Here is a 25,018-nt window from a genome sequence, read left to right as displayed (position 1 = left end):
AACCAGAGTAGAGTATCTTGGCCATGTCATCAAACTTGACAAGATTCAAAAGTCAGAGATGAATATTTCTGCAATCATCAAATTAATAACTACCTACTTCAAAAGACTCGGATGATGTGCGCCGTTTTATGGGTAACTATGGTTGCTCACTACTCAGGTTTAATTCCAAGTTTTTCATCAAGATCTAGCCCATTACAAAAAATATTCATTTCAAGTGGACAAGGTAGTGTGAAGAATCTTTTCAGAGATTTGAAGAACGAAATCGCAAGTGATCGCGTCCTGATGCCATACAATCCTTATTTATATACCTGTCCAGATCGCATGTGACGCCAGTCCTGTTGGCATAGGAGCGATTCTAGCACTTACATTTACAACATATAATACCCAGAAGGGTGACGAGAGCTTCGAGCTGGAGCAGTTGTAATTGAAGTGTGAGATGGATTAGCATTTTCCAGACTTTGTAACTGGTTGATGTGGCATTGAGGCGTTTGATTCTCATTCTCGTAGGTGTGATAAATCATGGTACATGTCTGTAGAGATTTTTCAAAGTTTCGTTTAGTTTATTAATAGACTCAGACTCGTAAAATACTTGGTCGAATGAAATGGTGAAAATAGTGCTCTAGGAATTTTCAATTGGTTGTATTTTCAATTTAAAGTCAATCAGGCATACCTACCAAAGTAGGATACAATTCAAATAGGTATACAATGGAAAATATCAATGAAATTTTATAATTTTATTTCAGGTACGTGTTTATTTATCGGTGTACTCGCCTTATTTTATTTGTATTTTATTGTGCAATATTGTTCTATTCGATCTTTGTTTCTTGTTTTTATCAATCGGCTTGGACCACTGCTGTATTTTAGTTTGTTTTAATTGTATTTTATATCTATGTACTCTACGTACTATTCTATTTTATTCTACGTTTATTCTACTTAATTTTGGTTCTTATTTTACCTTGATTCATGGTGTTTTTCGATGATATGTGATTTTTCGTATTTGAAACGAGCCGAGGACTTTTCTCATTCTCTCTTTTCAAGTCGTCTCGTTTTCTCATTACTTATTTTTTTAAATTGATTTTTTTGTGTAGGCCTAAATTAGTGTGAATAAAACTAAGCATTGGAGTAACTTGGCGTTTTTTGGAAAGTATTCAAAATTTAAAATTTCACTGTAGGAGCTAAACTCAAAACTGGCAGCTGAAATTTCAATGGTGCGGTACTTGGACCAAGGGCTACCACTGATGAGACCACTTTCTATCCAAACCCCTGAGGAATATTTCACGAGGTTCTCTAGAAGTCATGTTCATTTCTAGCCGGGCGGGAACCAAAGGACTAGGTTGCCCAGGCTGTAACATAATAATACACCTACATAAAAAATCATATTCTCCGTTACTGCTTCCCCAACAGGCAGATTTCGTCAAAAATGCCCGATGGAACCTTGTCAAGTGTCCCCTCAACGGTAGCTCTTTGACCCCAGTACCATGCCATTAAAATTTTAACAGCCGGTCAAAAGTTTAGCTCCCACAGTAAAATTTTGAATTTTGAAGTCTGCCCCGACGCTCAAGTTTTTCCCAATGTGTTGTCGTGGGAAAAGTTTTGACTCGCAATCAATAAAATGGTCGTTCAGAATCGTCTGATCGCGGACTTCGACGATATTCGCAATTTCGTACATAATCTTGGACCATAGTAAGTTATTTGTTTATGATCGCTGAATTAGATGAAAACAATTTTTATTTGATTTTTGCAAAATCATTCGAAAACTCGTCGACTCTCCGAGAATTTTACAACTGTTGAAAAGGAAATTTCTCTATTACTGTACGTAATAGGAATCACGCCCTGATGCAAGCGGAAATACGGGAACTGGACCTTCTTGTATTGGACTGGTGTGTTTTGAACTGTTGATATCCGTGCACAACTTACTTTTACAGGATGATTGTGACATCCATGCCGTTCTCAAACCTTGAGAATGAGGAGTTTCGCAACATGGCGAAGGGACTAAACCCAAATTATGATGGACCGAGCTCGCAGTGACTCAACTCGTTACTGGAGGAGGAGTATCAGCGTCTGAAAGCAAATTTGATTGATGATTCAAGAGAAGACGTGGAGAATGCAGCATTACGTCTGATGAGTGGACGTCATACGGGGTGAAATACGAGTACCTTTCAGCCACAGTCAACTACATCATTTTTGCCAACATGAAGAAATATCAAAGAGTAGCAACTCGATCAACTGAAAGAGGTCAACTCATTTCATCTGCGTTGATTAATTTTCTTTTGAAAAAAATATTAATTAGACGCAGATATAGATAATCCTGAGAAATGAAACACTACAAAAGTCCCATTAAAAGGGTTTCCTATTTCTATAAGAATGTTGTCAACATAAAGAAATATCACAGAGTAGCAACTCGATCAACTGAAAGAGGTCAACTCATTTCATCTGCGTTGTTTACCTATTCTAAAAATAGAAATAATCTGAAAAACGATATAAAAAAAATTGAAAAAAAAATTTCAATATAAAATTTACTGATACATAAAGAGTGTGACCCCGCCATTTAAGGCATTACAAAATTATTTAAATATGAATAAATAGATTTTGATAATGTAATTCAGTAAAATAATGACTGCATAAAAATGATGAATTCACTGTCAAAGAAAATAAAACAATTTTTATAATTTGATTATTGAAATTTTTATTTGTTTTCAATTTTTTTACATATATTGTTTTTCAGATTATTTCTATTTTTAGAATAGTTGAATGTTTCCGAAGTCGATGGGTGAGGGTTGGAATTCTTTCCCAAAGATTTTTTGTGGATTTCATGTGTCCATAAGAATAATTATAATATTTTTATTCTGGACTCTAAAGAGAATGCAAAAGAAATCAAACCATACGCGAAATTGTAAAAATAATGACTGAAGAAAACTTTATTTGTAATGAGCAATACCGAAGTATTCTAATTAAATGTTTCCTTCAACATTGCACAGCTTAGAATTATTTTTGAAAATATTCAATAAAAGAACTAGGTATTCGTTAATACAGATACCGAAGAAAAAACCAAGTTAACTAAAAGATATCAGTTGAGAAGTTGGGCAAGTATACCATTTGAAGTGTCTTTAAAAGAATCACATGTCACTTTTAACGCCTGTTTAAAATATAAAATCGTTTTATTTACGTTTAAAAGTGAGCAACATATGCTGCGAAAAAATTAATAAAAACAATTTGCCAAGAATTCGCCAAAGAATTCCAATTCTTCAATCAACTAAATTTAAAATATTAGCTATGGAAATATTAAACCTAAAAATAAAAGTAAAATAAAAATCAAGTTTACAATCCATCGAAACCAATTAAAATAAAAATTAGTAGAACTGATTTTATAGAGCATTAAAAATTTATAATGAACTTTATCGATATATCCTTGAAATGTGCAGCACTGTTTTCTCATCAATATTTACATCGTGTTTCATAATTTAAAAAAATATTTAAGTACCTATTTTTGGTAAATTACAAATTCAAACAAAAGTATATGTACATCAACACAAAAGTTAAAGTATTGTATTCACATATTCATTGAGGAGAAAATGTCAATTGAAAGTTTTGAGAAAAAAAACCTACCCTCGCAGTAAATATTCAAATTTCACTATAGGATCAAATTTCTGAAAAAATTTGCATTCCATTGAAAAAAAATTAGCTATATCACGAATGAACAGCTACATCAGTGGTAAGTATAGGTAGTGATCTTGAGAATCATACAAGCTTGACGATGTGACAGAGATTTTTAGGCTAATGTCCAACATAACTTCGTTCAGAAATAGAGTACCTATCTAACTTCAGTGACGGAGTCAAGAAGCCGAGTAGTTGGTGTGACGTAAGCTGGTATTTTACTATCGCATTACCTATAATTGGCTACCATCGTCCGAACACCCCCACCATCCAGATGGAAATGTTCGAAATTTTCTGCATCGCTGGAACTCTTCTTTTTGTACACTGTCTCAAGACCCCCTCCCCCCGCCCCAATTCCCCCCATATCATCCTTCGGCTCATCTCTCTTCAATATTATTGCATTGTAAACGTTTGAGCGACGACTACCGAATACTCATATTTTTGCCAAAACAATGAACTTTATTGCTTAGCGAATCACACTGTTTTGGTCTTTCAGCAGAATCAAATAACTACATTTAAAAATGTAAAATTTTATATTTGTTATCATCAGGATGAGAAAATCTATAAATAAATTTCATTCATTTCGAAGAAAAATGACTAATTATTTACATACAACACTGACTTGAATTTATAAGAAAATTAGGATTCTGGGTGACGTATTCGAATAGTACCATGAAACGTAGGTATTCTATATAAGTAGGTAGGTGTATCAAATTTTGATAACTGCATGATAAATAAATTATATCATTTAGACATTTGATTCCATATAGCTATTCTCTCAAATAATGCGTACCTATTACTCGTACTTTATTGATACTCAATCATGCACGAGTAATCATTAATGATTATACATAGAAAACGACCACGGCTCTAAAATTAATCCATCAATTTTCAAACAAAAACTTATAGGGAGAGATACGGTTACGTCCACCTAACTACTTGCAATAAAATCTACCTACCTACGTTTGTGTTTATCTTAGATATTTTAAATAATTTTCTAAAATTGATCAAGTTCACAACAGAAAATCTATCGCCTAATCGCCTTTTTCTACTCATTATTTTATTTCCCAACCTTTACTGAAAGAAAATAAAAATTGAAAAAATAAAAACATTTTAATAAAATTAATCATTAATTTCAAACCAAAATCCCTTAAAAATATGGAAACAAATCGCCTTCAATTATTAGATACGACACGTAACGCAAATTTTCATTATTTCACAAACAACCCGCGTACAATATCATTTTACTCAAAGCACAGAATATTCAACTGATAACATTTTTGTGTCCCCTCTCATTCGGAATCCGTCAGATTTTAGGGAAGGCGCATGCTTGTGACGTCAACGTGAACAGGTCTATAAAGAAAGATGGTTTTATTTTCATGCGGAGGTAAAATTCTATCATGACTGTAGTACGATGAAGCATCAATATTATTATTCATCTTATTATCATTCGCGCGGATAATTATTTACAATTGTTTTTCATTACATTTAAAGGATAATTTAGAAAATACGAATCATTATTTTTGAAATTTATTATTCCAGAAAGAATGAGTGTTAATTTAAACCATAGTGTTACACATACTTCGAACTTTAATGAGCTACAACTTTTAAACCAGATCGCGGACTCCCATGTTTTATGGCATCATTTTGTGCAGAATTTTATCAGGTTTCCGATGATATGAAATTTTTTGAAATATCGAGAAAATAGCATTTTTACGTGATGTACAAGGTGACTTTGGCTATTTTAAACTTGATTATTCAAAAAACGGTTGATCGAATCGCCTTAATTTTTACACTATTGAAAAGAACTGGAAATTTACCTTCAGAAAATGTAATAAAAAATTATCTAGTTTAAATCAGGGTGTCTAACAGTCCTTCCGGTCCTTCTAGGTCAGTAAAAGTTTGTCTTTTTACCTACATGGGTCCTTCTTTTTGAAAAAGTCAGTTAAAAGTCCTCATTTTTGCCAAATTTTCAAATAATTCAGTCATTCAATCAAAATCAGCAATGGTGTTGTTTTACGTCTGATTTTATTCATTTTCCACAGCTTTCGCCCACGCTTCGCTCGGGCTAAGATCATTTTTCTTTTCTTTTCTCAAATCGAAGTTAGAGGGTAGAAGAATTGAGTCCTCAAATCAAAAATAATGCTAGTTTACCCCTCAGGAATTGTGAATTTTCAAAATGTTTTGCCCTCACCACGCTCGAGCGTTTACTCATGTCTTTAAAATTGATTGGTAAAATACCTACCTTATGTTATTTTCTGAAAACTTTTAAAATTTGAAAATTTTGAAGCAATGAAAATCAACTTTTTGCATAAAACATGAAAGTTTACGTTTTGAATAACAATTTTTCACAGCTTTCACCCTCGTATCGCTCGATCAGATTTGAATTCTACTACATCAATTTTCAAGCATTTCCTAGAATGGAAAAATCAACTTGAGAAATTCCAAAAATAATCCAATCAATGAAAAAATTAAAAAAAACTTTTATTCAACATTTTTGTTTCCAACTTTCTCTTTTTGAAAAATGGTTCGAACCACATCTCGCCAATTACCATATGTAGTTGAAAAAATTTTGGTGTGAGGAGGGGGTGGGTGTAGAGTGAATAATTGGGAAAATTTAACTCGAAAAGTCACGAGAATTTCTCAGTCTCACCACCCCCCCCCCCTTTCGAACTCCCACCACACATTGATTCGTCACGCCACTGAAAATAAAATGTTATGTTTTGTATGGAAAATTTTATGCTGTTCTCTGTTTTTTACATTGAAAATTTTTTTAATCACTTTTTTGTTTTCTTTTTGGTTACTGAAGTTACATTTTTTTAGCTTTTTTTAGAAAAATTAGAGTAAAATCCCTGATATTAAAAATTTTTATTAAGAGAGTTTCCCAATAATTAGGTATTCAATTTTTCTTTCTAAAAAGAACTTGAAAATGTGGCTTGTGAAAAAAATACGAAAAAGGTACAAAGTTTTGTTTTTTGGATTTGATATACACCAAACACCCTGGAAAAGAAACGATCTAAATATTAATAATTTTTTCGTTTCTGTCAAAAACAATGAATTTTTGAAGTTTCTTTTGGAAATTTTGTGAAAATAAATGGGAGGGGGGGTATTTTGAAAATGTCCTTCCAAAAGGTCTTTCCAAGGTCCTTCTAATGTCCTTTTTAGTTTTCAGATTTTGTTAGACACCCTGTTAATTAAAATCAATACAACATTTCACTTCACAGTCAACCATGGTCTACATTGCCAATGCACCTTTTTCGAGTTGTAATTTTTGAAGGAAATTGGTGGGCACAAATAGCAAAATTGCATTCTTGAGCGAACTATCCAGAGAACTTTTATGATTTTAGTACCATTGTATTAGGCTGAAAATTTCCTACCAAACTGTACCCTCAAGCGAGAACCTTACTCAATTTTACTCAACAAAAATGTCATGAGGCTTTTTTTCCAGGGGTTGAAACTGTTGAAAAACCAAAAACCAAAAATGAAGGAAAAACAAAATATAAATCTGTTTTGTACAATTTGTGTTATCATGATCTATGTGTAAACTAGCAAGCAGATATTTGCAACAACAGCCAATGGGGTGATAAGTAGTGTACTTTTCTTCCAGTGGAAAGTGAAACATTTTGTAAAAATTTGGGTGATTAGGATAATTTTCAACTTTCAGGTACCACTTTAACATAAGCTGATCTCTCCTATTGTGATAATGGAAGTATTGCAGTCTCTTCAAATAGTTTGGTTATTGGACTGGTACAAAAAGCTCCAGAGCAGACTCGAAGTGCTTGATTTTGCACTGAGTTCAGTTTATTCAAACCAGTCTTTGAAGCAGTGCTGTATATTTATTGCTCTATAATCAAAGATGAATTGCACATGACTTGAATAAATACGTAGCATGGATTTTCGATCAGCTCCCCACTTTGTGCCACTGATTTTTTAAAGTACCTAAATGCAATGAAATTATGCTTTTTTTCTTTGTATGCTGAAGGTGGATTTTCCAGGTCAACTGTTGATCGAAGTGCAGCCCTAGAAACTTGTGAGTTGTTACATTTTGAATTTGTTGACCATATAATGTGATGTTGATTGGGGGGGGGGTGGAATTCTGCTTTCGATGGAAATTTATCAGCTTTGTTTTATCTGGAGCAAATTGCAAACCTTTACTATTGGCCCACTTTTCAAGCTCATTCATGGTTTTTTGAAGCATTTTTTCGATGTAGGCTAGAGATGAGCTCCGAATATACATGGCTAGGTCATCAGCAAAGAGGGAGTAACATACTGGTTTTTTGATCTGTGCTTGTATATCAAATAATGTTGCCAGGAACAGAGGAGGGCTTATGACAGCACCTTGAGGAGTACCTATTTCTTGAACATGGCTGGTAGACAGATAACCATTCAACCTGACTTTGAAAGTTCTATTCTGTAGAAAGTCCTCTGCAAATAATGGTAAATTTCCATTCAAATTCAAAGCCTGTAAAACTTTCATTATTGGTTTTTTTGATATACGATCGAATGCCTTCTCAAAATCAAAGAAAACACAGACTATGTACTGCTTTTGAGTGAATCTTGATGAAGTTTGATGAGCTGATCAATATAGTTGAATGATTTTCAACTCACAAAAATGCTATTTTAGTGATGAAAAATTGCGAGGATTTCAAAAAATTGTATATCATCGAAAAGCTGATGAAATTCTGCACAGTATTACGGCATAAAATGTCGGTGTTCTCGATCTTGTTAAAAAGTTGTGAGGCATGAAAGTTCAAAAAGGCCCAAAATTACCTTTTACATCACATAAAACTGCTATTTTCTCGATGAAAAATCATGAGGATTTCAAAAAATTTCACATCATTGGAAAGCTGATAAAATTCAGCACAAAATGATGCCATAAAATCATAGGGTCCTCGATCTTGTTCAAAAGTTCTAACACCTCAAAGTTCAAGAGCTACATTTTGTGGTGTACCTTGCTCAAGTTGTAACTTTAGTCAGAAATACTCAAGACAAAAAATTGCTGTTTTCAGCCAACTACTCGGTGAATTTTTATAATTTTGGTGTCGTTTGGTTGGGTTGAATTTTTTCTACCATGCAGTACCTTCAAAAATAAATTTTGGTCAATTTTATTCAAAATAACGGCCATTTTGCTTATTTTCAACCATTTTCAACTCGCAAAAATTCTATTTTAGCGATGAAAAATTGCGAGGATTTCAAAAAATTTCATATCATCGAAAAGCTGATATAATACTGCACAATATGACGGCATAAAATGTCGGTGTCCTCGATCTGCTTCAAAAGTTCTGAGGCGTCAAAGTTCAAAATGGCTCAAAATCACATTTTTCAACTCGTAAAAATGCTATTTTCTCGATGAAAAATTATGAGGATTTGAAAAAATTTCATATCACCGGAAAGCTAGTAAAATTCTGCACAAAATGATGCCATAAAACCATAGGGTCTCAATCTAGTTTAAAAGTTGTAACTCATCAAAGTTTAATTTACGTGTATAATACCTATTGTGATTCAAATAAACACTCTTTCTTCCTGGAATAATATTAAAAAATAATGATTCGTATTTTCTATGTAAATTACACCCTTTAAATGCGATGAAAAATAATACGCGTATAAATATCCGTCCTGAACATCGAGCAATGAGAACATTACATACCAGGATCATGTTAGTAGTATTTCACCTCCGCATGAAAATAACACCATCTTTTTGCATAGAGATTCGTTGTACTCGTAGAGAAGAACTAAGAATAGGAATCGTAATGCTGATTTTTTTTAGGTAATCGAGGAGCTTGAGGGGGGTTAGTTGTATGTTCATTTTTGGAACAGTACGTTAGTCGCGGAGAATCTAGTTCGACCTCGGCGTACGTTAACGTAGAGTTGTTCGAAAAAACTGTGCGGTTTGTCGAGTTGAAGTGATTTTTGGTTTCTTTCAGGTATGTATTATCGTGTTTATTATTCAATTTTACCAAAAAATAATCCCAATTTAAACGAATTACCGGTTCAATGACTACTAACTCGAGTAAATAGAACCATCGTGTGGGGTTTATTCGAGTAAAAATTGATCTTAAATGATGAATTTCAACGATCTGTTATCTTATAAGAGTAATGGTGTTTTTTTTTCGGAACAATGTCAAAATTTATATTTTACTTGTAAATTGAGTGCTGATAACTTCGCATCGTGAGTTAATAAATGCCGAGTTCGCGTTGTGAATATTTAATAGCTCGTTGGTGTTGCAAAAAAAAAAAAAAAAGGGTAAATTCGACCCAATTTTTTGTCATTTTTTGTCGCGGTAAACATGCCTGGGGGTTTTCTTTACCATACCTACTTATCTTACTTATTGGAAAAAGTTCTTAAACAGGACGAATAAATACGTAAGAATTAAACTAAAGCTCATTACAGCGTTTAGCTCTTCGAATCTCATTTATTTTTACATCCACACATGACGTAATTACTGCATTGTTGAAGAATGGTCGTTAATCCAAGCGGGGGGTACAAAAAAGTGTAACATGTCTTTCGATGAGGCACCTATTTATGTTGTGTTTTTTTTTTACTTTTATTCTATTTTAGAATGACAACATTTTGAACTGATGAATCACTACAAAGTGCTTGACGAAACCGATGAAATGAAAAATAACGATTTTGAAATGAGAAAAATAATTAACGATTTGATGGATATTTTCTGTAAGATGTTTTGGGGTTGAGTTTTTTTTTTTTGCAGAATGGCGAGGAGGAAAAAACAGCTTCGAACGAGTAATGTTGAAATCAATTGGCACTTTTTGATACTCGTATTTATCGATTTTCTGAGACGAGTAAAATGTAAAAAGTGATCTTGATCGTTTTCCAAAATTGAATGAAATGAGCCATCTGTAAATTGAGTTCGATTAAGTTTCAACAATTTGCGCTTCATTAATGTATTCTGAGTCGAAAATCTATTGAATTTTAACGATTTGGAGCATTATGATAATACATAATAAGCTTTTATTGTCTGTTTCTAATTACATAAGTTTCATAATCTGCGGAAGCTGTACTTATTCATTATTGGAGTGCGTACAAAACTATTAAAATAAAAAATAGATAGGTACTTAGGTAGGTATAAGAACGAGAAATTGTGCGATCCTCTTTCTTCTATATCCACCCTTCTCCCAGACACACTGATCCGTATTTACTCCAATTTAAATATCAACACTGATGGCTGAGTATTTCGGAAAGAGAATGAAAAATATGGTTCTGCCATCGTAATAACATTTTTTGAGATGAAATAACAGAATTTTACTCGATGTTTCAATAATTTCAATTATATTTTGCATTAATTTCAAGCGAGCATAAATAATTTGTGTTTTTAAGCTAATTTTTTTCCTATCGTGCATTTCAAATTCTCCCTTGAAATTGTCAAGAATATTGTCCACCAATTCATTTAATTATATAAAAGAATAGATAGACAGATAGATAGGTAAGTAGTAACGAACCCACATTTGATATCCAGCCCACATATTATAAAAACCAAGTTGAAAGGACTTTTTTTCTTCTTCTTCGAAAATGTCTAAATAGAAATTCTTTTCTCATTTGTAAACGTTGTTTAGACATAATAAATTTTAGAACTGTATTAATCTGGCAAACTGTAACCAGCGCTGACCGCGAGTCACTCGCAATTTGGCACTCTTTCGCGCAGATCTGATTTCATTCGTAATACTGACCATCCAAACACTCTGAGTCGTTTTGTTGTTCGTATTCTATAAAAATACGAAAATAATACGCCTTTACATTAGAACAGAAAAAATCGTTCGTGCGATGAATAAAATTTTATCTTGAAATTGAAAAAATTTCTCGATGATACGATTCGATGAAAATCACGTCGAATATCTACTCGTATATACTACAAATCGAAAGGCGTTTGTGGCGAAGTTTATTAACATGTTTTAATGAGCGGATGTAAAGGACGTGTGAAATGTTCTTATGTTAAAATTACAATATTTGGGTCGACTTGGCTTTGCTCCGTTTCCAACGTCTTGCTTAATATACAATTAGCCGACTGCCCACATTCTGTTTTTAAAGAACATTTTTATTTTTAGATTTTTATCCTATCAATTTACTTTTTAAAGACATTCTCGTTATTTGCTTCTGATACGAATAAATAATGAGTATTCGGTATTTACGTGCTTTAGCGAGAAAATGTGATACCTACTGGAAAAAAATCTCAAAGTCAGCATCAAATATTGAGATGATTTGACGATAATACATATTTGTATGAGGAATATTTCGACGAGATTTATTTGCTTTGGATTTTATTACATAGTAGGATTTTATACTTTGATTAATCAAATAATTATTTCGACGCTAGGGACGCTCGTTCCACTGATGCTTCAATTCGGTATTTAATTAAATTTAAAAAAAAAAAAAGAAAAGGAAAAAAAGCTGCGCTAGGTGCATAAAATAGAGGTCATATTTTTTGTTTCATGATTTATTCCTAAAAAATGGGTTTGGACAATAATCTTATTAGTCCGGCATATGACAATAAGAGTAATTGCATCCCCCGCCGATCCTGCGGGACAACTTTTTTCTTAAAGGGGACATCCTAAGGAACATTTTAAAGCAAACTTGCCAAAAAAAAGTTGGCCTTACTTACAAAATGGCGGCCATTTTGATTGACAGGTCAGCCGAATTCGCAGATTTTGCGTTTCAACATAGGACTTGCACGAACTTTTTCAAATTTTACAAAGGTAGATCGAAAGATCATGTAAAAATTTATCACCTGTCAAAATTTCAAGTGCTAAAGTGCGTTTTTCGATTTTTGGTGAATTTTTGAAAATCGAATTTATAGGCCAAAAATGAGGGAAAAAATCAAAATTTTACCAAATTGACCAAGAAAGCTGAAATTTGGGATATACCTTATTTTCGACATGCCAAATCGATTGGAAACGGTTTCAACTCGTTTTGAGCAGTTCTGGAGCCTCCAGCAAAATTTTGAAACTCGAAATTCCCACAAAATTCCATCAAATTGGAGTTGTAAAGCTAAAATTTATTCTGCGAACTAATTTCAATACGCTACGAAGTGCTGCAGGTGAATTTAAAGTCGTTTTGGAGCCTTCAGCGACTTTTAGAAAATTCCTGATGCCTCCAGCAGATTTTTGAAACTTTAAATTTTCACAAAATTTCATCATATGGAGATGGAAAGCTGAAATTTACTCTACACTCTAATTTTAACACCCTCTGAAAACGACTTCTGATGGATTTCAAGTGATTTTAGAGCCTCCAACGACTTTTTTAAACATTACTGGAGCCTCCAGTACATTTTTGAAACTTGAAATTTCCCCAAAATTTCATCAAACCAAGATGGAGAGTTGAAATTACTTCTGCAAACTAATTTCAATACGCTACGAAGTTGACTGCTGGTGAATTTCAAGTCGTTTTGGAGCCTCCAGCAACTTTTTGAAAGATTGTATGACGTTTTTTTGGAAAATTGAAATTTCCTAAAAGTAGCTGGAAGCTTCAAAACCATTTGAAACCACCATGTAGTCTGCGAAGTAAATTCCAGCCTGCCAACTCCATTTGATAAATTAATGTTGGGGAAATTTCAAGTCTCGAAAATCTACTGGAGGCTCCAGTAATTTTCAAAAAAGTCACTGGAGGCCCTAAAATGACTTGAACCCACCTGAAGTCGTCTTCAGAGGGTGTTAAAATTGGAGTGTAGAGTAAATTTCAGCTTTCCATCTCCATTTGGTGAAATTTTGTGAAAATTTAAAGTTTCAAAAATCTGCTGGAGGCTTTAGGAATTTTCAAAAAGTCGCTGGAAGATCCGAAACGACTTGAAATTCACCTGCAGCACTTCGTAGCGTATTGAAATTAGTTCGCAGAATAAATTTTAGCTTTACAACTCCAATTTGATGGAATTTTACGGGAATTTCAAGTTTAGAAAATCTGCTGGAGGCTCCAGAACTGCTCAAAACGAGTTGAAACCGTTTCCAATCGATTTGGCATGTCGAAAATAAGGTATATCCCAAATTTCAGCTTTCTTGGTCAATTTGGTAAAATTTTGATTTTTTCCCTCATTTTTGGCCTATAAATTCGATTTTCAAAAATTCACCAAAAATCGAAAAACGCACTTTAGCACTTGAAATTTTGACAGGTGATAAATTTTTACATGATCTTTCGATCTACCTTTGTAAAATTTGAAAAAGTTCGTGCAAGTCCTATGTTGAAACGCAAAATCTGCGAATTCGGCTGACCTGTCAATCAAAATGGCCGCCATTTTGTAAGTAAGGCCAACTTTTTTTTGGCAAGTTTGCTTTAAAATGTTCCTTAGGATGTCCCCTTTAAGAAAAAAGTTGTCCCGGAAGATCGGCGGGGGGATGCAATTACTCCTATTGTCATATGCCGGACTATATAGGTAGTCCAGGAGAATTAGCTCAAAAAATAAGATCATAGGGAAAAGTTGATAACAAGCTGAATTTTGGTATACGATTTTTTTTGATACGCTGAACACGAATTTCAGGTGTCCGGGTAAATCCGGTGTACGCTTCCCCCTGTTTTGTGGACCCCAAGCCCCCCAAATTTGGTTTTTGGCGTGTTACTCTGAAAATATGCATTTTTATGCAAAAATGCTTCATATCGATTTTGTTCTCCTCTGAATTCCTCGTCGAATGAGGGGTCAACGAAGTTTCCAACTCCAAGGAGGGTGGACCTATGGTCACTCAAAGAAGGGGTTTTTGGAAAAATTTCCAAAATACGTAATTGATCGAGATAGTTCATATTTCACTTTTTACGCATGAAGAATGTATTCAATAACGTCACAATCCTTAACGAGGGTAAGTAGATACTCAACAGATTCCCGTCCCCGCCCCTGCCCCCTCCTAGTCCAGCTTAATGAGTTCAACGGATAAGACACCATAAGAAAAAGTTTCACTTGAAGTTGAATTTTGGTTTACGAAGGTTCCCCCTTTTTTGTGGACTCTATGCCCCCCAAATTTGGTTTTTTGCGTACACGTCCAAGAATATGTATTTTTACGCAAAAATGATTCTCATCGATGGGTGTAATATTTGGTCAGTTTTCATGAGACTTCTTTAAATAAAACGGCCTGAAACCACCTGCACCAATAGACCCACCATGTTAAAATAAGGCTACAAAGTAAATTTCAATTTTTCAACATTATTGAGTCATAATTTTGAGGGAACTTCAACTTCCAACAATTCCCTGGAGGCTCCAAAATTGCTCAAAATTGTTTCTCATCGACTCGGGGGGTTGAGAATATTAGGATACATTTTACATGGCAAATTTCAGCTTTCTTACCCATTGCTATTCAAAAATTCGTCAAAAACCAAAAAATGCACTTCAGCACCTGAAATTGTAAATAGTGATGAATTTTTACACCCACTCTTTCAATTTAGATTCGTCCGGATAAAAAAAAATTACCTCCATTTGAAGTGGAAAAAATACAGAAAGTAGTAAGACACCAATACAGAACAAAAATTTTGAAAACGCTAATCAGAATTTTTTTTCAAAATGAAGCAGTTCAGGGGAAATTTTGAATCAGCAAGTAAAATTACCCCCTCTTCCCTTCTGAGAGGTCTCAAAACACATGGAAAACTGCGAAATGATTTCAAAAGGGCCAAGATTTAAGCACCTGTTCAAAATTATTCAATTTTTTCTCCAAATCAATATGTTTAGAGGCTTCAAAATTTTTCCAAGGTCCTTAATTTTGCAATAAAAAACCAAAAATTTCGTTATGAGCTACTCTATGAACCTCATCAGAACAACCAACAAGGAAACAATTGGTTTGGCGAGTAGGTAATTCAATTTCGATTAAAAATCGCAAAAACGCCAATTTTTCAAAACGTCGAGTGAATTTTTTCCTTCAACATTTCAAAAACCTATTAATGTTTTCCTTATAATATCTTTAAAATATAATTTTTTCATCTTTACAATCAATGATGTTCTCATCGCAGTAATTTTGCTTTCAGGAAGGAGGTAGAACAAAAACAACACCAAAATGGACGCCATCAAGAAGAAAATGCAGGCGATGAAGATGGAGAAGGATGCGGCGATGGACAAAGCCGACACCTGCGAAGGACAAGCTAAAGATGCCAACCTCCGTGCCGATAAGGTGACCTATTATTCAACATCCGCTTCAAAATGAAATTACTTTTCTCAAGAGAGATTTTATCATCTAATGGTTAAATATTTTGATATAATTTCAGGTTATGGAGGATGTCCGAGAGGCTCAAAAGAAACTCCAACAAGTTGAAAGTGATCTTGAATTAGCCAAAAGAAAATTGGAAGATGCTAACAAAGATTTAGAAGAAAAAGAAAAAGCCCTCGCTCAGGTTTGTCCATCGATAGGCACTTTGTATAGGTACTCAAAATTGACCAAATCAATAAACTAAAACTAAAAACAACCTACTCGCTGGTTCAGGCTGAAGGTGAAGTAGCTTCATTGAACAGAAAAGTCCAAATGATTGAAGAAGATTTAGAACGATCTGAAGAAAGATCGGGAACCGCAACTGCCAAATTAGCCGAAGCTTCCCAAGCCGCCGACGAATCCAAACGGTAACTTGAGTAAAAAATCTCAACATTTGTCACCATCTCAAAAACTGCTGGTTCATTTTTTATTTCACGTTATGGTATTTTTCTGGGCAGTATGTGCAAAGTACTAGAAAACAGAAGCCAACAAGATGAAGAAAGAATGGATCAATTAACCAATCAATTGAAAGAAGCTAGACTTTTGGCTGAAGATGCTGATGGAAAATCAGATGAAGTGAGTGGTTTTCAAAAAATTATACAGCATTTCGTATCGATTCAATTTTTTTTTTGTTTTTTGTTTTTTTTTCTAATGAATGATAGCTTACTATTTGACTCGCCTGAACTACATTAAAAAGTTGCAATTCATTTTCACAGGTTTCCAGGAAGTTGGCCTTCGTTGAAGATGAATTAGAAGTAGCTGAAGATCGTGTAAAATCCGGTGACTCGTAAGTATTCATCTATAAACAAATATTAAGTATGTATTAAGAAAAAAATGTTGAAATAATTCGACAAAAAAAAATTTCAACGTGAAGAAGAAAATACCAAAAAATATGCTCAATACCCTACCTCACAGTGCTCTAGTAACTTACTGCTACCTACCTATGTGTACCTAGACCTACCAACCCAAAATTGCGTAGGTATTTGGTTTCAAAAATAATTTAATCCTGATTTTTGGGTATTGACATATGGTAACAGTGTTGGCTGAAAACTTTAAGGGGTGGAAAAGAGGAGAAAATTTTTGAATTCGAGAAGAAAGTTTGAAAGTCCTTGTAACAAAATCCACATTCCAAAATAAAATTCTTGGATTTTTTATTCAACACTGAATTATTATTTCAGGATGTCTAAGAGCCTAAAGCACTAAAAATGCTCAACAATTCTGCGTTCGATTCAAAATTTTGTGTTTCTCACTTTAAATTCATTTTTTGCACACAATTTTACTGAACTTACCTACCTACTTACCTACTTAATACGTATTTATTTTTTATTAGCAGTATGTTGATCGTTTTTCTCCAAAAGAGCAGTATCGTTGAAATTGAAATCATGTATTTTCAATTTTTTGGCAATGGCCATTAAAGGAAAGAGATGAGCTTCAAGAATATCTCGTCGTATAGAAATGATTCAAAATTTTTCAAAAATGCGACCAAAAAATTCCAATCAAAAATTATTCAAAAAATTTTGAAAGCTGCGTTAATTGTAAATGAACTTTTTACTTCACTTTGGAATATTTTTTTTTAAATGATAACCTTCTTTCAAAATTTTTAATGACAAATAAGGTAAAGTACCAATTTTGGATCACCTTTTTCAAAAAATTCTGTAGGGCATAATTTCAACATTTTTCAAATTTTATCATCTATACTTACTTACTTGTAAAGGGAACCTTCCTCCAGAAAATATTTTTAAAAAAATTTTCGTTCGAAACTGAGTCTGGGGGGGGGGCTGTTGTTGCAACCCTCTGAAATAACCACAACGTGGCCAGTGGCCCCCTGTTGCAGTTTTTTCACCCAATTGTAAAATTATACTCATACATTGATAGAAGGTAGCTTCCATAACAACCTATTACTGGGAAAAAATCCAAGACCCAAAAAGTACCAATTGTGGATCCCAAATTTCCGATCCACAAACGGGCCCTTATAAATCGAGGATGCATTTTAATAGCAATTTTTTAAAAGTTTTTCCAACTCAAGGTTATATTTGTCCAAACTTACGTTTAGCTTCACTGATTTTTATATTCTTACCTATTGAATTTTATTCGAAATGTGAGAGAGTAGCTATAAATTCAATGAAAAAATGAGTACCACTTGCGGATCAAAAATTTAAGGACCCAGTTGAGGATCAAAAATGTTAGACCCGGTTGCGGATCAAAAATAAATCTACGAAATTCCAATCAAATGCGAATGTTTATCATTGCATCATCAAACGATAAGTTATAGCTTGGGTTTGATGTGCATTGACATAAATTTGGTGAATTATTCATGAATTTGATCATGTTTGAACAAATGCCTATCAAATGGCTCACTCACATTCCCCACTCATGAAACATTAAAATTTTCAAAGAAGGCACTGCTCACTTCCCATTGAATCACTTTTTCAGAAAAAAAGCACATTTTATATTTTTAAAAAATTTTTGAAATTACATAAATCAAAATGTTCACCCAAAATTTTTCACACAAATATCAATTATTATTTTTTCCACGCTCAAAAAACTTTTTTCTGTTGAACTTGTTGTTTTTGTGCTGTATGGATGTCACAGAATTTTTTTTTTGGGGGGGGGGTGTTTATAATTACCTACTTGATTATTACACCCTACGTCAGACTATATTAAATTTGTCAGGTTGTGTTTTTTAACAAGAGTAATAAATTTTTCTATTTCTGAGGGGCTGTCAGGGATGGAGAGAGAGTATTCATCTATTTGGAGAGATAATCGATCTCGGTGTAATTGGGGACAATAGAAAAGTAGGTGTTGAACAGATATGGGTTCAGATGAGCAAGATTGACATGAGAGCTTAGGGGCTTTTAGGTAAAGATGGTTATGTGTAATTTTGGTGTGTCCAATTCTCAGTCTTGTCAAGATAACTTCTTCAAGTCTATTCAAGTGGGATTGGTTTTTCCAAGGATGAACTGATTTTTTATGTTGAAAGAGCTTGTTGGGACCAGAAATTTGGCCAATTCATGTAGATATTTTGAGTGAGAAAAGATTTGATGTGGTCAGCTGTGATGATGGAAAGAGGGAAAGAGTAGTTGCAGATTTTGCATAAGTATCAACAGCTTCGTTTCCAGTGATTCCAATGTGGTTGGGAACATACATAAACTGGATAATAGAGTGGGAATTTTGTAGCTCAAATGGTTTTTTAAGAATATTTTGAACTATAGGGTGATCAGAAAATAGATTTTGTATAGAAATCAGTGAACTTAAGGAATCACTCTGGATCAAAAAAAGTTTGTTATCTGGTTCAGAGGTGAGTATATCACAGAGGGAATGATAAATAGCAGTGAGTTCAGCAGAGTAAATAGATGAACAGTTTGGGAGTTTGAAATTTGAAATTGCACCATTTATAGAGTAAGCATATCCACAATGATGATTTGGTATTTTTGATCCATCTGTGAAACAGAGGTTGAATTCATGATATTTTGATAGAAGTTCCAGATAGTTATTTTTAATTACTAATGTGGAATGACTTTTCTTTGAATAATTGTTTAAATAGTAGTCAATTTGGGGAGGTTTAAGCATCCATGGAGGGTAGGATATTGGTTTTTGAACGAGAGTTAGATTGGTTAATGTTCTAATAAAATCAGAGATGGGTCCTTCTAAATGTTTAAAAAGCTGAGGGTTGGGTAGGTGAATTGAATATTGGAGTGGGTGACAGTGATTGGTTGAAGCTGGTGTGATGAATTTATTTGTTATTAAAGTTCTTCTGAAGTCTGGGGGTAATTCTGCTGCTTCACAGTATATACTATCAATTGGAGAAGAATAGAGGGCTCCTATGCAAATCCTTAGGGCTGAGTTTTGTATTGTTTTTATGATACCTATTAGAAGTTTTATTAGAGATATCTATAAAACATGGACTTCCATATTCAATTTTGCTACGAATTAAAGATTTATATAGGTGGAGTAATAATTTACGAGAGGGATTATATTTAGGGTTCTTGATTATTTTCAAAAGATTTAGACGTTTCATGAGGTCCGATTTGGTTTTTAAAAAATGAGAGGTCCAGGTAAGCTTTTTATCAAAAGTTAGTCCTAGAAATTTAGTGGTGGATTTGAACTCTAGTGGAAGACCTTTAAAATTTAGTATGGGTTCTGGAGAAATCTTATTTTTTCGTGTAAAAAGCATACAATGTGTTTTTGACTCTGAGAAAGTAAGACCCATTAGAATTTACTCACATTTCAATTTGATCATTCATTTTTTCATCACTGATGATGAAAAAAAAATCCATTGAAATTCTGAATCCTGTGAAGGCAAAGTGATCATCTTGTTCATTTAGACTATAAATTGATCAGATCTGATCATTTTCCTCTGGTTACCTACGTAAAAAAAGAAGTGAAATAGGTTCAATCAGATTGAAGAACGAAAATTGTTTTAAAAAAAAACAATTTGAAGATTTCCCAAGTTTTTTTTTTTTTTACTAAAATAGGCGAGGAAGTGACCCTTTCTTTCATATTCATCGACATGTTTTATTATTTTACAGTAAAATTATGGAATTAGAAGAAGAATTGAAAGTTGTAGGAAACAGTTTGAAATCATTGGAAGTTTCTGAAGAAAAAGTAATCCACAATATTATTTCCTCGTTACATACGTACCAAAGTTTAAGAAACTTTGATTTACATAATCGATGTTCTTTTTTTAATAGGCTAACCAACGTGTTGAAGAATACAAACAGCAAATTAAATCCTTAACCGTAAGACTTAAAGAAGTGAGTAACGAATACCTATCTATTTTAAACTTGATTTTCAAATACATATCCTTCTTATTTCCCTATTTTCTATACCACACCTTCGAATATATTTATAGGCCGAAGCTAGAGCAGAATTCGCTGAGAAAACCGTCAAGAAATTACAGAAAGAAGTTGACAGACTCGAAGGTAACCCAATCCGAAGATCTTACTTGTCAAAAATTGAATTAATAAACGTCGTGTTAAGTTGCTCGAATTATATTAAAACAAAACATCAAAAAAACATAACAGCTTTTTATATACCTATTATTGTGATTAGCTGCTCTGTGTTTGTTTCTGCGAGATGTTGTAGGTACACGTGCAGGCCTCTCTATATTAACGCTTCTAATATCATTTGCATTTGTTACAGATCATCTTTTCCAAGAGAAGGAAAAAACAAAAACTATTTGCGACGATTTAGATTCTACATTTGCAGAGCTTACTGGCTATTAACTTGCTTTGCATTCATTTTCATGTTTATTAGAAATAGCTTTATACTTTATACTAAAAAGATTATTGCTTCGCTACATTGGCATGAATAATTTCGCTTTCATAAGGTATCTGCATACTTGAATTTATATCATATTAATTTAGCCTAAACGAAATAAACTGCTCAACGTATGGGATATACCTAAATTGTATTACATATAATTTTTCAAACGCTTATTTTACACACGAGTACGTGTGTGAATTTTTACAATTTTGTGTAATTTTATTTATTTATTTTTTCAACAAAAAGGGGAAAATTCTTAATAATTTTATTAAATTGCACATTGAACCTAATTTACTTTAGGTTAAACACCTAATGAAAAATTTTCAATTTTTTTTTCGGTTTTACAATTTAAAAAAATCAAAATACATAAATGCATAGTTTTTAAATCTTCCACTGTGGAAAAAATATTGTCCAAATTCACTTAATGATCCATTCAATTTGACTTGTATTTTTCGCATTCAAACGCCAAGATTATCTATACCTATTTCATTGCTTTTCGTTTTTTTCACTCTACTTAAATTTGAATTATTTCTCGGTGTAACTCGATTTTATTCTCGTTACAGACGAACTTGGTCTCAACAAAGACAGATACAAGTCATTGGCTGACGAAATGGACTCCACATTCGCCGAATTGGCTGGTTACTAATGACAAACTGTTTTATTGTAAACTCGAAACACTAAGAAACAATAAATTCTACAAGTTAAGATGTTTATTACTATTTATTTATTCTTTTTTTTTTGAAAATTTATTCGATTTCTAAGCTATTTAACCAATTAAATACCTTCAAACCTACGTATATTTTCAAATAGCATTTATCGATTTCGAATATTTTTTTCGACCTACCATAAGTTTATTGATAACTAAATTTTTAACGCGAGTTGGGTACCTACATTTGTAACAGAAATTCGAATAGTGTTAACACCACTAATCATGTAATTAGCGTCAATTAACATTTTTCATTTTTTAAAAATGACAATGGCAAACTTGTAAATATGAAATTTTTTTCTTCAATTTTTGGTTTCTCTTGCAAGGATATACCTAAATTTATTTTTTTCCCCTCTAGTACACGAGTTAGCTCAACGATTTTCAAGTGTACTGTTCGTTATGTTACTTCACTTTATTGTTGAATCTTTATAAGTTGTAAATTTTATCGTAGCAGATTATCGAATAAATAATATTTATTTATCAATTTGGTTTTTTGAATCGAATTTCAATACATAAATTTCGAAATCGAAACATTTTCAATTCTCTGATTTCGTAATAGAAATACTAAGCCCGTGAAATTTTTGAAGTGCTTAAACATATGCACAAACACATGCGTTGTGTATACATTTACGCCCTTCTTACGCATGCGTAAAAAGAGACTTTTCAGGAGTTTCAGCATGTTTTTAAGCATGTTGTTGTGCATGTGTTAATTCATGCGACACTTTGGCCTTTAAGCATACGTTTCTGCCTACATTAAAATGGAATGAATGCACCATGCTTTTACGCATGCTTCTTTGTATACTATTTTTCAGGCTCATGGAGGCCTAACTAAAGAAAATTTGCATACCTAGTTAGGAGACCGTCTGGGTATTGTTCTCACCAACGATTTCAACTATTGTGGTATGCATTGTAGTTATAGGTAGAAATGCTGCTCCCCTTCCTCCAGTTAACATTCTAACCTGTAAGGAAACCAGTTCTTGACGTTAAGGGTGGCGTCTTTCTCTTCTATTCTTCCTTCGGGTGGAATGTGTACTACATATATGCCTGTGTATTTCTCTGGTGTGTTTGACTTCGTTTTTGCTGCAGGTCTCCTCTTTACCCCACCTGACTGGCATTATTAGGGATGATTGTATAGTTGATTTACAGGAGTACGCTACTGGTGATGGTCTAAAAATATGTACTACATGATACATTTATACCAATTGAGCCTCACCAGTGAAAGTAATTTTTTTTGGTCAATTTTGCGTGTTTCATTCTTTTAAAAATACGTATGTGTAGCAAATAATTTTTTTAATTTTTTAAGATGTGTTTGACCTGAGTGCAACATGTTTATGAGATTGAAATATTTTTTTGAGGAAGTAACCTGGCTTTTTATATGTATTGTGAAAGTTTTGATTGTTGAAAAGTAAGTAAAAGCATTCGCCTGTTTTTTTCTTCAATAAAGTTGAAAAATATTTATTCTCATTTCCGTCGGCATAGACCTACCATCTTTTTTTTTTTTTTTGCAAATTGATAATTTTTTGTAGGAACATACTTGAGCCTACACTAATTTTTTTCTGGATTAGGCTGTTTATTTGAAATTAAAAAATATTTATTCTCATATTGTGTACGTAGGTGTAGGTATCTACCAAATTTTTTTTTTGCAAATTGATAATTTTTTGTAAGAGCATACTTAGGCCTAAGCTAATTTTTTTCTGGGAATAGTAGGAAAATCATACGCGACAATGAAAATAATTTGAGTTTTTAAGCTGCAAAAATGCGGGAAATGTAAGGTATAAAAAGTTGACTTTTGCTGAAGATGCTTCACTTGAACAGAATTATATGTTTTTGTTGGCATAATTGCATATGCAAATATGTAATGAATAAATGTACTAAGAAATACAGAATCCGGGCATGCATAATTGATGTAATAAAACTCCGTAATAGTAGGCATGCAGAATGGCAAGCGTTTTTGATTTGAAAAATGCAATGCGTAAATGCATTGCATAAATGAATTGAAAACCACATTCCTGAACGCATGCGTAAAATACTAGTAAAAACGCATAGAAGAAACACCGATCTTTATGCTCGCCAAAATGCAGGGATAAATGCACGGAACAAACGCAGAGAGGAATCACAAAGGTTTACCCCACCAGATCTGCATACATTAACGCCTTAAAAGTCTCTTTTTACGCATACCCTATGCGTTTCGCATGGGAAACGCTTGCATTTACGCACCTTTGCACATTTCACGGGGTACTATTATTATTTACATTGAAAAAATATTTCAATTTATTTGCCAAAATGAGTCATTGATCTAGTACGTGTAATAGGTATGTACTTTAAACAGGCGTTAAAGGTGACATGTGATTCTTTTAAAGACACTTCAAATGGTATCCTTATCTATCTTCTCAACTGACATCTTCTAGTTAACTTGGTTTTCCTTCAGTATCTGTTTTAACGAATACCTATATAGTTCTTTTATTGAATATTTTCAAAAATAATTCTAAGCTGTCCAATGTTGAAGGAAACATTTAATTAGAATACTTCCGGTATTGCTGATTACAAATGTGTTTTCTTCAGTCATTATCTTTACAATTCCCTGTAGGAAAAAATGAAAAATTGCACATTTGGTTTGATTTCTTTTGCATTTTCTTTAGAGTTAAGAAAAAATATAAATAATTCTTATGAAAACATAAAATCCACAAAAACATCTTTGGGAAAGAATTCCAACCCCCACCCACCAACTACGGAAACATTCAACTATTCTAAAAACAGAAATAGGTAATCTGAAAAACAATATAAACAAAATTGAAAAAAATGAATAAAAATTCAATATAAAATTTACTGATATAAAGAGTGTGACCACGCCATTTAAGGCATTGCAAAATTATTTAATTATGAATATAGATTTTGATAATGTAATTCAGTAAAATAATGACTGCATAAATGATGAATTCACTGTCAATGAAAATAAAACAATTTTTAAAATTTGATTGATGAAAATATATAATTCAAATTTGTTATGTTTAGAAAAATCTACATTAATATTTACTAATAAAAAAATAAAAAATAAAAAAAAGGGCGGACAAAAGCCCTTTCCCCATTTTTTGTATCCGCATGAAAGAATTTTATCATTTTTTTTCACGAAATAAGTTATAATATAGTTGAAGGCTTTTGCCCACTTTTTTTTTATTCTTTATTAGAAAATATTAAGGTACCTAATGTACATTTTTTCTAAACATACCT

The 25,018-nt window shown here is 32.9% G+C and overlaps 1 protein-coding gene across 2 annotated transcripts; it reads left to right on the top strand.

The window, feature by feature from the left end:
- The first annotated feature begins 9,418 nt into the window (after positions 1-9,418).
- On the top strand, positions 9,419-22,274 carry Tm2 (tropomyosin 2). Of its 2 annotated transcripts, XR_010556777.1 has the most exons (11): positions 9,419-9,578; positions 15,602-15,744; positions 15,839-15,964; positions 16,054-16,187; positions 16,278-16,395; positions 16,536-16,606; positions 20,349-20,424; positions 20,511-20,573; positions 20,672-20,741; positions 20,962-21,148; positions 21,648-22,274. XR_010556777.1 is itself a non-coding variant. In XM_065348804.1 (10 exons), the coding sequence occupies exons 2-10, from the start codon at positions 15,631-15,633 to the stop codon at positions 21,728-21,730; spliced, it is 855 nt and encodes a 284-aa protein (XP_065204876.1). In that variant the 5' UTR covers positions 9,419-9,578; positions 15,602-15,630; the 3' UTR covers positions 21,731-22,274. The 2 variants fall into 2 exon arrangements, 1 of the variants encoding a protein (XP_065204876.1); XM_065348804.1 differs by lacking the exon at positions 20,962-21,148.
- The last annotated feature ends 2,744 nt before the right edge of the window (positions 22,275-25,018 follow it).

Source organism: Planococcus citri, chromosome 2, assembly GCF_950023065.1.
Source record: "Planococcus citri chromosome 2, ihPlaCitr1.1, whole genome shotgun sequence".
Lineage (NCBI taxonomy): Eukaryota > Metazoa > Arthropoda > Insecta > Hemiptera > Pseudococcidae > Planococcus > Planococcus citri.
The sequence above is the reverse complement of the archived record's forward strand: the minus strand, read 5'-3'. Positions and strand labels throughout refer to the sequence as shown.

Coding starts and splice junctions, on each gene's coding strand:
- Tm2 (XM_065348804.1), top strand. CDS start 15,631: ATGGACGCCATCAAGAAGAAAATGCAGGCGATGAAGATGGAGAAGGAT. Junction 15,745..15,838: donor CCAACCTCCGTGCCGATAAG/GTGACCTATTAT, acceptor ATATAATTTCAG/GTTATGGAGGATGTCCGAGA. Junction 16,607..20,348: donor CGTGTAAAATCCGGTGACTC/GTAAGTATTCAT, acceptor ATTATTTTACAG/TAAAATTATGGAATTAGAAG.